Here is a 15,765-nt window from a genome sequence, read left to right as displayed (position 1 = left end):
CCCCCGACCCCCCCCCCCCCCCCAAAACACACCCCCACACCCCCAAACTCTCACAATCAAGTGCTGCAAAGTTTCATATTAGCCTAGTAGTAATGTCATTTTTAGCATTTGGCTTGTTCAGGTTCGTCTTACTTATTGGTATTATAGGCGATGTGGTTTAAGCTACAGCTTTAGGCTGCATGTAAATTTTAAATTCAAGTCTTATTCAGTCTAGAATAGCTTGTCTTATATGCTAATTTTTTGTCATGCTTGTAACTATCAGGTCTGTTCGAGTTTGAAAATTGATTAATTGTTTTGTTCCTAGACTGACAATGGAGGAGAGCCACATAGATAAAAGACTTGTTACTGCAGCGGTGGATGTCATTGCTGGAAATGCTGACCTTTTATCTGAGATTCTACTCCGTTTGCCTGCAAGATCTCTCATCAAGTTCAGTCTAGTATGCAAACTTTGGTTCTCAATCATTAACACTATGCAATTTAGGCTTAAGCATTGTCGTACTCTTGCATTTTCTAATGCTCCAACTCAATCTGGGATCTACTTTTACAATTGCCTAACCAATCTCCAAAAAGTCGAATCCCTTCCACTCACAGATAATGTTACTAGCCTCCCTCCTCTTCAATTCCTTGAATTGGCTGCAACTGTAGGAGATGGGATCAAGGTTACGCAGTCTTGCAATGGCTTGTTAATGTGTGTGATCTACTCCAAAACTGAAGTATCTGAACTCAAACTTGGTATTGTTTACAATCCTGCAAATAAGGAGTATCATAAATTACCGAACCCCTATGACACATATTATGAAGTGGTTTATGGATATAATCTAATATTTGATCCTTCAGAACCACCCTATTACAAAGCTTTGTGTATTAAGCGTTTGGGTACTACTTTTAAGGGTCACTTTTTTGGCACTTCAGATTATGAAGTGAGTGTGTATGTCCCAGGTAATAAGTCATGGAGATCTTCTTGTCGTTTCTCTCCACCTTATGGTATGTGCTTTGATAGTGGAGTCTTTTGGAATGGTGGAATTCACTGGATTGGTGAATACTCCTCCGTTTACTTTGATGCTAAATCAGAGGAAGTCGTTGTGAAAAATATGCCACCAAGACCTCAGGGATATTGTAGCGAAAAGATTAGGTATTTTGGGGAATGGGGTGGCCATTTGCATCTTATTCAGGTTCAAAGCCTATACGCTAAGAAATTTAATGTGCTTGAGTTAGACAAAGATACCTGGAAGTGGTCAGTAAAGTATCGTGTTCATCTTGCTCGGTTAATTTCAGCATTTCCTGAGATAGTTCAGCAGACAGCATATGGCACACAATATGCATTTTCCATTTTGTCTGTGATTCGAGGAGAGAGTGAAGAAGATTCAGTCCTTCTGCTAACTATTCCCGGAAAGGTGGTCGCCTACAACTTAGTGCTTAAAACTGCTAAAGTAGTCCGCGAGTTGCCTGGTGAAATAGGTGAGACTTTACGCTTTAATCCTGTTAGTGCTTATCAGTATGCTGAAAGTTTGATTCCGGTTAAAGATTGGACTATTCGTCAAAAATAGTGCTCGTAACAGCAGCTTTCGAGGACTTATCTTTCCTCTCTTGAGTTTCTGCTGGAAAAGGTTATCTCTTAGGTACTTCATGTGAAGACTTCTTCAAAGATGCTTGAAAACCTTAGTATCAGTTCTTAGCTTTCATTTTTTTTACTATCATGTTATCATTTCAGTAATAGAATTAGATTTTCATCTTCCTACTTCAGTAATGTCACAATATATTTTGTGGGCAACTATCTGCTACTCTAAGTTTTAATTTTCTTTTATAAATATAAATTTCCTTAAACTAGTAACAAGAAGGTACTGCAAAAAGTACCATACTGTAACTACAATTTGTCAACTTACATCACTAGTCTCATATTTGAAGGGAGCCTTGGAGCAATGGCAAAGTTGTTTCCGTGTTGACTTATAGGTCATGGGTTCGAGCCGTGGAAACAGCCGCTAATGCTTGCACTAGGTTAAGCTGTTTACATTATATCCCTTCAGGCGCGACCCTTCCTTGAACCCGGCGTGAATGAAGAATACTTTGTTCACTAGGCTAACCTACATCTCTAGTCTCATAGAATCCAAGGAGATTAATAAAAAAAAATACTAGCTTGTTATACTTGGAATTTGAACTTGTGATCTTAAGTTAATTTTGAACTCCCTTTGCGACTTCACTGAAAATTTCCACTATGTCAAAGGGATTCAACAAAATATAACAAAATTTTTTGCATTATATAATTTTTCAACCCTTTCTTCCACCTAGATCCACCAAAGTTATGTAGGTAGTTAATAGAAAGTGTACACAAAATCACCTATATGGAGTTTCTTCCACCTAGATCCATAAACACTTTCGGAATCCTTGGCCAAGCATAATTGCTGCTTAAATATTTGGAAAAGTGCTTTTCAAATTGAATATCCTAACATAAATTGCTATTTTTCAATTTTTTTTTCTTTTGACAAGGAAGCAATTCTCAAAATAAGCAAAATTTAGAAGCTCATCCAGACATATTGTTATTCCCATAACATTGTTTTTTTGGAAACCTACGTAATCTATCCCTAAAGGCGAGAAAACAATGTTAGGATATTTCATTGCAAAATTGAAAATTTTTCACTTTTCTGGGGCATGATTCAAATCTCACACTTTTCAGTTTCACTTTGCTTAAGTTCTTGATAGTGGACAATAAGTTGCATTACTCGTGTATGTTATAGTGGTAAATTTTCACGTAGTTTAAGATTTTTTATTTTTTATTTTTAATCTCAATTCATGTGATGATGTTTGATTGGAACAGGGTTTAAAAAGAAATAAAACTTTTGAAAATTATGATAGTCATATATATTTATGTTGTTATAAATCATCTCATTTAGGGTAAAATAAACATTTTAAAATTAAATTATTTCTACTAAAAAGGAAAGAATATCAGAGAAGAGAGTAAGAAATTTTAAATTTTATGATCTAAACAAGTCATAACTTTTGTAAACACAAAACCGTGACACTTTTCTATATTAACAACTAATAATTTAACATTAAAATATTCATTCTATCCTTAGTGAGATGATTTGTAGCCACTACCTTATTTCAGATTAACAAGTTATAATTTTTTTTGTTTTTTTCTCAAAATTTTGTGCTCAATGTAACAACTAAATTTCGTTCCTGAAAAATAATAATCAAGACAAGAGATGTAGCGATAAATATTATATTCGATTTCAAGTGATGGGGTTACAATCTCTAAAATATCTCTAAATCTAAAGAGATGTAGTCCTCTGATTCTTCTCCTCATGGATGATGGTTCAAGAGCTTGAAAGCTTGATCTTGAACTTGACGGATTTCAGATTTGTAGTACGTCACGAACAATTTGAAGGTCGTCACGAACCAGGATTTGGTGTTGGGTTATCACGAACGGAAGATTTGAAGCCGCCCGCCTATGATTTGAGTTCGCCTTTGGAATTCGACCACAGACGACGATTGCAGATATGGATGGAGACCTTGATGCTATTCTTCATAGCTTCTTTAGTCTTTCCTTCTGCTTACTTGCTTGTCTCTCTTGACCCCATTATATAGGTGTGGGGTGGAGTAGTCTCCAAGAAAACCCTAGTGGATCATTGGGCTTGGGCTTATGGGCCGACCTATTTGATAGAATGGGCTAGCCCAGTAGAATATTGGACCTTTATTTAAATCAATTTAATTAGATTTAAATAATTAACCCAGTTATACTAGTCCATCATATTTATTTGGACTAATATATGTTTAATTTGAGATAAAATCCAAATTTTTTATGAATTTAAATTTAATAAAATTTAATTCTCTACAAATGCCCCCTACTTCAAGGCTTTTTGGAGTGTAGACTTGTCAAAATGAATGACGAGACTTGAAGTACTAGTGACAACAACATTTTTTTCCCATCATTGTGTAAGATACTTCGTTGAGAGTTGTTTAAGTGTTCTATTTCCGATGAATGATCATTGAGGATTGGAGGTTCTGCTTCATTCAAAGTGAACCATCGACCCCAAGCAGCAACTTGTGTCTTGTGCCTTTAATTTTCTTTTTAAGTGAGAATAAATTTGGTAGCTTTCCTTATGTAGTATGAACTTAATTAAAGAATAATTAAGTTCATACTGAACTAAAAACCGCTGGATTTACGAGAGATCTTTGGTCTATTCACTTGAATTCCGGTTCAAAAGATATGCTTTCCTTTGATTCGCTTAAAATATTTACTCAAAAAAAATTCTCACAACATAGTGCTCTTCCAATTTAGCTGCTACAATGATAAATTTTCCTTACTCGTTATTTCCTCCTATGAATTGGCGAGACTCCAAATTGGCCAGCATTAATAACTTGACTATGTCAACATAGAAAATTTTAAAGCACTCCCCCACTGTCCGATGGCATCAAATATAGAAAATTTTAAAGCATTCCCCACTTTCCCGTAAAAACACTGGGGCTAACAATAATTTTCCTTTTCAGCTTTGGTTTTCTAGTTTCAAACATATTCATATACAAATCGGACATGATATTTCCTTATTTGCATATGTCAGTAGCTTGAACACCAAGAATTTTCTTAATTTCTTCCTTGCTGGTTCCTATAAATTGGCCACTTTTTCCTTGTATCGTTGCCATAGCAGCAGTCCTCCCTCTTTGATGAAATCAACAGTACCATCTTTTGGTTGGTTTTAATAGGTACTCTGCAATAGTTGGCAACGCAATCCTGTCGCACGATTCTCCTAATGTTTTTTTTTTTTTTTTTTGCAGCTGCTGCCAGGAATTTCAGCTTTGTGCGTCTTAATCAAAAAAAATCATATCTTGGTGTAGGAATGCCGAAATCACGAGCGGTTTGCGGCTACATAAACTAGACTCGGAGTACTACAACATATCGAAAATTTGGATTTAAATTCGCATTGTATCATCCTAGGTGAGCTTCCTAACTTGGTTCAAGTTCTGTCACGCTCGACATTTCAGCTTTGCGCGTCTTAACCAAAAAAATCATGTCTTGGTATAGGAGCATCGAAATCACGAGCGATTTGCGGCTACGGAAACTAGACTTCCGGAGCTACAACATAGGTAAAGATAATAATCAGAATATGCTTCTATCTTCCCAGTTACTTGTGAGAAGTTAGGAGACGAGTTCCGACCAGCTGACTCCTTCAGCTTTGTGCGCCTTCACCAAATAATTAGTATCTTGCTGTAGGAACGTCGAAATCGCAAGCCGCTTGATTGTACTGATTCTAGACTCCAAGGAATACAATATATCAAAATTTCACCCCCAAACACCTTCTGGATCGAATGGAATTAATTTTTTGAAATTGATCAATGCATCTGGCCTGCTGATCTCGCAGCTTTACGCACCTTCGGAGAAAAAGTCGCATCATGGTGTAGGAGCATTGAACACACGGGCCACTTGATTTCCTTGACACTAGACACGGGGTGCTGCAACATATCAAAAATTGGAAACCAAATTGGCTATGTACTGTCTCAGAAATATTTCCAAAACTTCGCTTCAGATTCTGCCGCGCTCAATTTTTCAGCTTTGTGCGCCTTCACAGAAAGATTCATATCTTGGTGCAGGAATATCGGAATCACGAGAGCTTTGCAGATATAAAAACTAAACTCGCGAACTACGACTTCTGTGAAGATCACAATCCAGTTGCTCCTAGATCGTCCCAGATACTATTCAGAAGTTACATGACGAGTTCTGACGTGCTGGCTTTTTCAGCTTTGCGCACTCTCGCCAAAAAATTCATATCTCGAGATAGGAGGGTCCAAATCACGAGCCGTTTGTAACGCTGAAAAGAAGAATATGAGGGATACAACACACGTAAAACTGGAAGCCCTAGCCCTTTTGATCCAGTCACAATAAGCTTTTGAATCAAGCTCAGAAATCAGGAGGATTATATTTTTTTTTTTTTGGGGGGGGGGGGGGGGCTAGGCTAGTACTTTTTTTTTGCAGGTTTGGCTAGGGAAAGCTTGGCTGATCCTCATCTTTGTGGCATTGGAGGGAAAAAGTTTGGTGCATCCACCTTTTCAGTCGAGGTTTGGCAAACACACAATCATGGCGCACATTCCGTCCCTACCTTAGAAGGAGTTTCATGGCGCCCTCTTCTTGCAATTTGGCGAAGAAGTCTATGGCGAGTTCTCCATCCTAGATCAGGTGAAGAAGTAAACGATCAACACTCTCCCTTTTGCAAGCGAGGAGGTGCGTGGAACTTTTCATCCAACGAGCCTTGGCTTGTAATATCTTTTCTTGCAACTTAGCGAAGAAGTTCATGGAGCATCCTTCCCACGGCTTTGACAAAATAATTTATGGAGCATTTCATCCTTCAAGGTTTGGCATAGAAGTGCATGTCACAATATTCACCTTCCGCATTGAAGCATCGTGTCGTTGACACCGATACTTGTTAAGCTCTGCGTCGTTGGCACCGATCAAAGAAACAGAACCAAAAGCTTCGTGCCATTGGCACCGGGAAGCTCTAAAATCTTTTCTCTTTTGCAGTTTTTTTTGAGAGAATATTAGCAATCTTGATATCCATAAGAAGATTCACTAGAGGTACACATGATTGGGAACGAACCATTCGTCTCTTTATTACGGTTTGGCGAGAGAATTTCATGGCGTGTTCGTACTTTTGCGGCTTGGAGAGGGGGACATTGCGACTCCTTTTCACCTTTGGCGAGAAAGCATGTGATGCATCCCATCCTTTGCGGCTTGGCAAGATCGACACTTGGAGTACTACTCTTTCATCCTTTGCGAGCAAGTATGGGAAGCAGCCATCCTGCAATCTTTGGCATGGAACCACCTTTTCTTGCAATTTGTCGGAGAAATGCATGGAGTATCTTAACCTTCAAGCTTTTGTGCGGAACCACATTTTTTTGCAATTTGGTGGGGAAGTTTGTGAAGTGTCCTAACCTTCAATCTTTGGCATAGAACGACTCCTTATTGCAACTTGGTGAAGTTTATGGAGTGTCCTAACCTCCAAGCTTTAGCATAAAACCACGTCTTCTTGCAACTTGGTGAAGAAGTGCCTAGAACGTCTTTCTCATGACTTGATGAAAAGATACATGTAGTGCTCCATATTTTGAGTTATGGAGCTAGCAAAGCATCTCGTCCTTCAACCCTTATCGAAAGAAGCACATGAAGCATTTTTTTTTCTTTCATGCGGCTGGATGAACGCAAACATGGCGCATCATCCTTTAAGCTTTGATGTGTAGTAACTTCTTCTTTAACTTGCCCAAAGAAGCGCATGATGCATACATGGAGCTAGCATCCTCTTTGGCTATCGTGAAAAGGAATTAATATTTTTTTGTTGCTTAAGTGACTGAACTTAGAATGAACTCTAAGTTGCCTACGTACCTCAGCAAAGAGGATCAAGTCATTACGTAGTTCATATAAAGTATAAGTTTTTTTTTGTATGCAGTTTATACTCGTGCGGACAAGGAGTATAGGAACTTGAAGACATTGCTCAAATTTGAAGAGCTTTACATCTTGAAGACTTGCTCAAATTTGAAGAGTTTGCAACTTGAAGTCTTTGCTCGATTTGAAGAGCTTTGCAACTTGAAGACTTTTGCTCGAATTTGAAGAGCTTTACATCTTGAAGACTTGCTCAAATTTGAAGAGCTTTGCGACTTGAAGTCTTAGCTCGTATCTGAAGAGCTTTGCAACTTGAAGTCTTTGCTCGATTTGAAGAGCTTTGCAACTTGAAGACCTTTGCTTGAATTTGTGGAGCTTTGTAACTTAAAGATTTGGCTCGAATTTGAGGAACTTTGTGACATACAGTTTAGGCTCGTGTATCAAAGAGCATTGCAACATGCAGTTTAGGCTCATGCGTCGAGGAGTATTTTGCAACTTGCAGTTTAGGCTCATGCGTCAAGGAGTGTGGTGACTTGCAGTTTAGGCTCATGAGTCAAGGAGCGTTGAGACTTTCAGTTTAGGCTCATACGTCAAGGAGCGTTGTAACATGCATGGACTCTTCAGTTTCATCTTCGGATGAATACTTTCCCCCATTCTCACCATGGTCTGGTTCTATTTCATCATGAGGCTCAAAGCTAGGAAACCTTTGGCCTCCACTTGCAGCCATACTCAATTCCATATCATGTGCACTGGTGGCCAACTCTTCAAAAGTTTTAGGCTTTATTCCTTGCAAGATGTAGCAAAGGCTCCAATGCATACCTTGGATGCACATTTCGATGCCAGAAGTTTCGCTAAGACGGTCTTTGCAGTTGAGGCTTAAACTCCTCCAGCGATTGATGAATTCAATAACCGTCTCCTCCTTCCGTTGGCGGGCATTTCTAAGTTCAATCATACTCACAATACGCCTCGTGGTATAGAAATGATTGAGGAATTTCTGCTTGAGTTGCTCCCAACTATCAATGGAACTAGGTTCAAGATCTGTGTACCAATCGAAAGCATTTCCTTTAAGAAATCGAATAAACTGCTTGACAAGGTGATCATCATAAGTTCCAGCATCATTGCATGTCTCGACGAAGTGTGCAACATGTTGCTTGGGATTCCCTTTACCGTCAAATTGTTGAAGCTTAGGGGGTTGATATCCACTTGGCATCTTCAAGTTATCAATCCTTTGGGTGTACGGCATTTCATATGTAAGGAAGGCGAAGGCTCAATTTTATCCTTGATGGCCCCTATGATGAAGTCCTTCAATTGCTCAACATGAATCTGCCCATCAAAAGAGACTTGGAGCTCTTTGGTCATTGTTGTTAGCTTTGTAGAGAACTCTCCTTTATCTTGAATTTCTGGAAGCTTCATAGGTGCTTGGCTTGATTCTTCCTCTGTCATACTCTCTACCTTATTCATCAACTTGGAAAGTTTATCATCTTGATCTTTCATGTACTTTATAAGGCCTTCAACTGCTTTTATCAAATTTGCAAGTTGTTCTTCTATGGTAGAAGCTTCAATCATCATTATTTGCATGACCACCGCAGATGACGAAGAATGATATGGATCATCAGTTGTATAGAGAGCAGATTGTGGAGTGACACGATGAGAGATTAGAGAAAATTCGCTGCTCAACACATCATTGTCACACCTCCTTTTTACACACCTACCCCGAAGGATAACGTATAAGGGAGTTTTTCCATTTAAAGTGACATTATTCTAAATGGGATTATTTATTTATTTTTAGAGTCGCCACTTGGGAAATGATTGGCTTATGGTGTCCCAATTACGCTACACATCAAATTAACACAGAAACAGCAGGAATTCATGGGAAAGCAAATATAATTGTCTTCACACTTGAGAATACATTCAACTCAAGCTTCATATCTCTCTGGAGGTCAAAATGTACCTGGAAATGTGTTGAAAAATGAGAAAATGAAAGATCAGCAGCAATAACGAGCAAGAGATCACACAGCAACCCAGAAACAGATCCAACAGTAGAAGGAGAAACTTTAAACCAAACAGGAATCAGCAGATCAAGTAGCAAACAACTTGTATGAGCCCAAATAAGCTTGAAATTGAACCCAGCAACTCTAGAAAGCCTTCAACAATTAAGAGCACCCAAAATAACTTGAATGAATCTCAAAATGACTTATAATTGAGTCCAGAACACTAGGAATTCAGATTAACCAGCTAAACTAAAAAACTTCAATGTAACAGTATATATTTTGGATTTTTCTACTGTATTTTCGTTTGTTTTTGGATTTTTTGCAGAAACTAAGATCTAAAGAAGGTTTTAGAACTAGATGACTTCAAATTTGAACCTCTTGGGATTTTGAAATTCAGACTTGAAGAAGAGGATTTTGAGGGGGAAATTAAGAGCTGGAGAGTTTTGGGGAACTTTCAGGGGTGTGTCCAACTTTCTTTTGGAATTTTTTAGGTGTGTGAAACTTGTGAATTAAGGCATTGGACATGCCTTTTATAGGCAAGGATAAGGGCAGCCCTCAGATTTTCAGTTTTGCATTTTCCATCCTTTCTTAATTTTCATTTTTGCTTAAAAGTCCCTTATTTCCTGACTTCTTTCTCAAGTTATAGCCACTAACTTCCTAAAATTCTGATTTGAACCCTATCTAGAATGTTCCAGAGATTTCTACTAGTTGCTACCAAGATTCTTTCTATCCAAAAGCCTATACTACCCTTGAACTTTAATCTGAATTACTAACTATGTCGAACTAACCCTGACCCCTCTCTATCTTAGCTAGCTTTTAACCATAGTCAATTAGATAAGGAATTGGAACAATTGGCTAAGACTAATAAATCCTAAAATCAAATCAAATCGTCTAACTAAACCTGGACAAAGCTGAGATTAGCTCTAATTCTACGATCAATTTGTTACTGCATTTAATGGAAAAATCAATAACTCACAGTAAAGCCTTACTTTAACAGGGAAATAACGAATGAAATCTAAGGAATTATTAACAAACATAGTCACAAAAATAAAAACTATAATTCCAGTCAGTATCATACCCCGAACAATACTGAAATAGGAATCAAAAAACTAAAAATCAAAAACATGAACCAAAACTGAATTAGAGAAAGGGAAACAAACTCAATAAAAGAAAGCAAAATCTAAGCAGATTATCAGGTAAATTCTAAGCAAAGATAGAAACAAAAATAATAAGAAAAATTGAAGCATAAAGGATTACCAGAAAGAAATTTGGCCCGAGGTGATTCGACTTGAAATTGCTTGACCAATACTAGTGTTTAACCGTGTGTTTTCCATGATAAAACACACGGCTAAACCCTATTATGGTCAAGCCATCAACAGAAACCCCAACTCACGAAACTAGGGTTCTAAGCCGGCCTTCAATCCAAAATTTGAGAACTTCAAGGATGATTCGAGGGTCAAGGGATACGGATTCATAAAGAGGAGAGTGAGGAGACCACATGGTGTTAATTTTGTGAGATTTGGTAGAATTAGGGTTTTCACCGGAATTTCGATCCAATATTTGAGAAGATTGGCTAGGATGTGAGGGATGAGGTTTGGGGGTTTGGAAAGAGGAGAGGAAGGGGAATTAATGGTGTAAATTCTTAGGCATTTGGAGGTTGGCCGCCGGCGGAGACGATTTCCGGCCGGCGGCGACGGTGGAGGGGCGGTGGAGTAATAAGTACGAGGAAGAGGGAGATGTTTTTAGGGTTTATAGGTTTTTCAGACATTTTTATGTAAAATCAAGATCCATCAGGGGCCGTTGGACTGAAGACGATAGACGGCTCGGATTGAAGTAAACCAAACGGCGTCGTTTTGATTTTTTAAATGGCTGGACCGGATCAGGGGTTATTGGGCTGGGTAAATGAGATGGGTTTGGGGTTTTGGACCATTTTAAGCGGATTTGGGCATGGGCTGGCCCAAAATTGGGTATTCATTAGTACTAGGCTTTTTCCTTTAATTCTTTTATTTGTTTTCTTTCCTTTTACCCTTTTTTTAATTATTTTCTGACTTTATTAATTGTAAAAATAAAAATAAAAAACCCAAATGGACTCTAAAATTATACTAATTAAAATTCTAAAATTAACTAATCTCTAATTTAAAAGAAAACTTAAGACAAATTCTAGAAATTGAAAGTGAAAATGCAAAGAACCATTTTTTGTTATTTTCCTTATTTTTGTAATATTAAAATGCATACTATTTTGTATTTCTGGAATTATATCAAGTAAAATGCACACAAAAATGCAAACAAGACACAGAATCATGCAATTTAATTCCTAAAAATTCAAATAATAAAGAAAAATCCTAATTCTAAGGAATTTTGTAGGAGTAGTATAAACGTGGCAAAAATCACGTGCTCACAGCTGCCCCTCTTTGCTCGAAGACACGAAGGGTTTTCGGGCAAAGATAAATGAACACCATGAAGGATTTTTGCCTGTTCAGCACTCCATGAGAAGCATTTTGAAAACCGTCTGACCGAACCCTGCTTCAAAGGTTGCCTACATATCCTTGGGTATAAAGGAATCATGTCAGTATAGTTTTGGAAGGTTTGGTAGCTGGGACTACCAGGAGCTGTGATTTCACTGCTGTTGCTGCTGTTACTGCTTGTTGACCTCCTTATTACACCAAAAGGAAAATCAAAGCTAAGCTAGCTATGCCTATCAACTATGAGTTACAAGATTCCTATCTATAATTCTCTTGACACTTGATCTTGAGTCTTAGCTGATTTTGCTGTGGACTTTGATCTGAATCTTGATGTTCGCAAGTTGTAGGTGTTTACTTCTTCATGCAGCATTGGGTCAAAACAGGATCAGCGGAGCTTGTGACTTCAATCAGATTTTGAGCAATCCGCACCCTTGCTTGCTTCACATTTGAATTCATTTCTTTTTGTTCTTTTCTTCTTTTCTTGATTTTGGATTGAGACTCATTCCATTGGTCATCCCGCACCTTGTGTCTTGAGGTCATTGGTCATCCCGCACCTTGTGTCTTGAGGTCAACCTGCTTACGATACCAAAACAAACAAACGAACGAAATTTTCTGCCCCAGTTTTCACTAGGAAATTTTGTGAGTTAGTTGTGACACATATCTAAGCAGTCAAATCAGGATTGTGTATCCTTGTGAATGAATCCAGTTTATGCTTGGAAGATGACCGGGTTATGCCGGAAAAAGAAAAAGGATCTCGGGTTATGCCAGGACGGAAAGAAGAAAGATCCTTGGGTTATGCCAGGGAGATCCTCGGTTTTTTGGCCGGGATTTGAAAAGAAAGAGCTCCTTGGGTTATGCCAGGGAGATCCTTTGTTTTTTGGCCGGGACTTGGAAAGAAAAAGCTCCTTGGGTTATGCTAGGGAGATCCTCGGTTTTTTGGCCGGGATTTGGAAAGAAAAAGCTCCTTGGGTTATGCCAGGGAGATCCTCGGTTTTTTGGCCGGGACTTGGAAAGAAAAAGCTCCTTGGGTTATGTCAGGGAGATCCTCGATTTTTTGGCCGGGATTTGGAAAGAAAAAGCTCCTTGGGTTATGCCAGGGAGATCCTCGGTTTTTTGGCCAGGATTTGGAACGAAAAAGCTCCTTGGGTTATGCCAGGGAGATACTCGATTTTTTGGCAGGGATTTGGAAAGAAAAAAGCTCCTTGGGTTATGCCAGGGAGATCCTCGATTTTTTGGCCGGGATTTGGAAAGAAAAAGCTCCTTGCTACCATGATTTGTTTCTCTTTTGGGGTTTTCATTTTCATTTCTTTTCTTCTTTTTTTTTTCTTCTTCTTTTTATATTTTACTTTTATTTAGCAAACGCATGAAAGAATTTGGGGGGGGGGTACTTCCTTTTTGGTCGTATTCCTGCTGCAAAGCTGTTTCAGCGCTTGCGCATTTTATTTCTTTTGGGTTGCACCTGCTTCTTGCACGGTTGCTCTAAATAAGACCTGTTTCCAACAAAGAACAATTTATTAGTTTGAAACGGTGGTTGGTTTTGTGGCCTTGATCATCCCAATTGCTTGATCCCGGCCCCATTTCCATTGAGAACTTTGCTGCTCGTTTGCCTTGAGGGTGAATCTCTTTTCAAACCGACCGGGTTCAGCCTTAGGACTTCATGATGACTCACCCGTGTGGGCTCTAGCCTTTTTACTTTATTTTGCTCTTAGGACCTTTGCCTTTGACTTTCTTTCTTTTCCAATGTCTTTGCTTCGAAAGCATCAACCACCATGGTCAATCAGGATTGGACTGACGCGTCCGCTGAGGTTGGGTATTTTCTTCGACTCTTGCCAGGCGAAGCCCTGTGAAACCGGTCCTGCCACCTTTTTTTTGTAATTGTTACGGAATCAGAGTTAAACCGAAAGGGATTCAAAGAAAAGTATGCAAAAGGCAAGCATATGATTTTAAAGAGAAGCGTCCCTTTCGGGGGAAAAGAAGGACTTATCTGGGGTGCATGCTGGCTTCAAATGATATGACATGCTTCTTGGACTGGACACCCGACCCACACAAACTTTCCAGTTTCTCGTGAACCCATTGATCCTTATTTCAAAACCAGGGAACCTTGCCAGGACTCTTTTAGTGGTGAGATGTCTTCTTGTCGGCCGACAGCGCCCTTTGCGGGTTTTTGCCAATCGACCTCTCTCATTTCTCTTCTTACCGTCGCCCCATAGTGCTCGTTGTGAGTTTTCACTAAGCGGACTCTCTCTTTCAATTTCTCTACTCACCATCGCCTTATGGTGCCCGAAGGTTTTCATCGATAAGACTCTCTCATTTTATTTCTCTCAATTTGCATTGTGTCAGATTCCAACAATGACGTTTTCCACTTCCCTGCCTTTGCCAATTGATCGGAAGGACTTGGACGAGGTCTTTGGGGTAAAAAGGATTTTGGGCGGAACTACAACTTTGGAACCATTTCGGCGGATTCATGGCCGAACCATTATATCATCTGCCCCAGTTTCATCTTTTGGGGAAATTGAGATTTTTGTTTTGGTGTGACTGAACCTCAGCGAGAGGCTGCCTACATATCCTTTCGGAATCAAGTGAAACGTAGTTCAGGAAAAAACACTTTGTTTTTGGTTGTTTTTGTTTTTGTTTGTTTTTGTTTTTGTTTTCTTTTTCTTTTTCTTTTCATCATGTTTTTTTTCTTTTCTCTTTTTTTTCATATTTTTTTTCTTTTCTTTTTCTTTGTTTTTTTTTCTCTTTCTTTTTTTTTTCTTTGTCTTTTTCTTTTTTTCAATAATACTTTCGGGTTCCAAAGAGGGTAGCCAAAGAAGAGTAACAGGCTCAAATGGGTTTGCGAAGGGTTGATAATGTTTGGATAGCGGGAAGGAAAGCCTTCGTCATCTCGATTGAACAAAGTCGTCACCGCAGAGAATCTAGACATATTACCTTTTTACTGCATCCGCATTCACAGCTGCTTCGGGATCATTGCCTTCGATGTCTCCCAGATACAATGCTCCTCTCGGCAATATCTTTCGGATGATGTATGGACCCTTCCAATTAGGAGCAAATTTTCCTTTGGCTTACTGGTGATGAGGGAGAATGCGTCTTAACACGAGTTGTCCCACTTCAAAATTCCCGGGTCGTACTTTCTTGTTATAAGCGCGGGCCATTCTTTGTTGGTACAACTGCCCGTGATAAATCGCAGCCATCCGCTTTTCATCAATTAAAGACAATTGTTCCAGACGAGTCTTGACCCATTCACTATCCTCAATTTCTGCTTCAACGATGATCCGAAGAGAAGGGATTTCTACCTCTGCGGGTATAACAGCCTCGGTTCCATAGACCAAAAGGTATGGGGTAGCTCCTACCGATGTGCGCACTGTGGTGCGATATCCCAGTAATGCAAAAGGCAACTTTTCATGCCATTATCTGGAGCTCTGAATCATCTTTCTCAAAATCTTTTTGATGTTCTTGTTTGCTGCTTCAACAACACCATTGGCTTTAGGTTTATTCCCAAATTGTTCCAACTCTCGATTTATTTTCCTAGAAACCTCTTCTTCATCATATTCTGGTTCTTGGTTCATTATTTCACAGTCAGACAGCATGTTTGGATCTGGGCATGAAGTCCGCAAGCATGTCATGTTATTTAAAGCTGCATTATTAGAGCTAAAGAGAAGAAATGAAGGAGAAAAAATAGCAAAATCAGAATAAAGAAAAATGAACGATGAAATATTGATTTCATTTCTTGGAATTTTGAGGATAACAGGGTTCACATTCGGGAATTTAAAGACAAGAAACTACAGGAAACATCCGAGTTACACCCTGGAATAACTCGGGATGCAGAAAAAGTAGCAGGACGGGTCTACCGGGACTCCCGCCTGATCGGGCATGGCGTAGCCTTCCAGTTTTGAAGCTTGGCGCTTGGTCCCATGTATAACACCTCAACGGTGCTAGTGCCCTCTCCCGGCTG

At 39.1% G+C, this 15,765-nt stretch overlaps 1 protein-coding gene across 2 annotated transcripts in view; it reads left to right on the top strand.

Moving 5' to 3' along the window:
• LOC109225390 (F-box protein At5g07610-like) overlaps window positions 1-1,738 on the top strand; it is a 6,618-nt gene extending 4,880 nt beyond the window's left edge. The window contains exon 2 of one of the 2 annotated variants that reach the window (XM_019390033.1): window positions 305-1,738. In XM_019390033.1, coding sequence (XP_019245578.1) covers window positions 312-1,547 — 1,236 coding nt within the window. In that variant the 5' untranslated portion in view covers window positions 305-311 and the 3' untranslated portion in view covers window positions 1,548-1,738. Of the gene's footprint in view, window positions 1-262 lie in introns of both variants that reach the window. The other variant, XM_019390031.1, reaches the window with a different exon arrangement.

Source organism: Nicotiana attenuata, chromosome 5 (genome assembly GCF_001879085.1).
Source record: "Nicotiana attenuata strain UT chromosome 5, NIATTr2, whole genome shotgun sequence".
Classification (NCBI taxonomy): Eukaryota; Viridiplantae; Streptophyta; class Magnoliopsida; order Solanales; family Solanaceae; genus Nicotiana; species Nicotiana attenuata.
The sequence above is the reverse complement of the archived record's forward strand: the minus strand, read 5'-3'. Positions and strand labels throughout refer to the sequence as shown.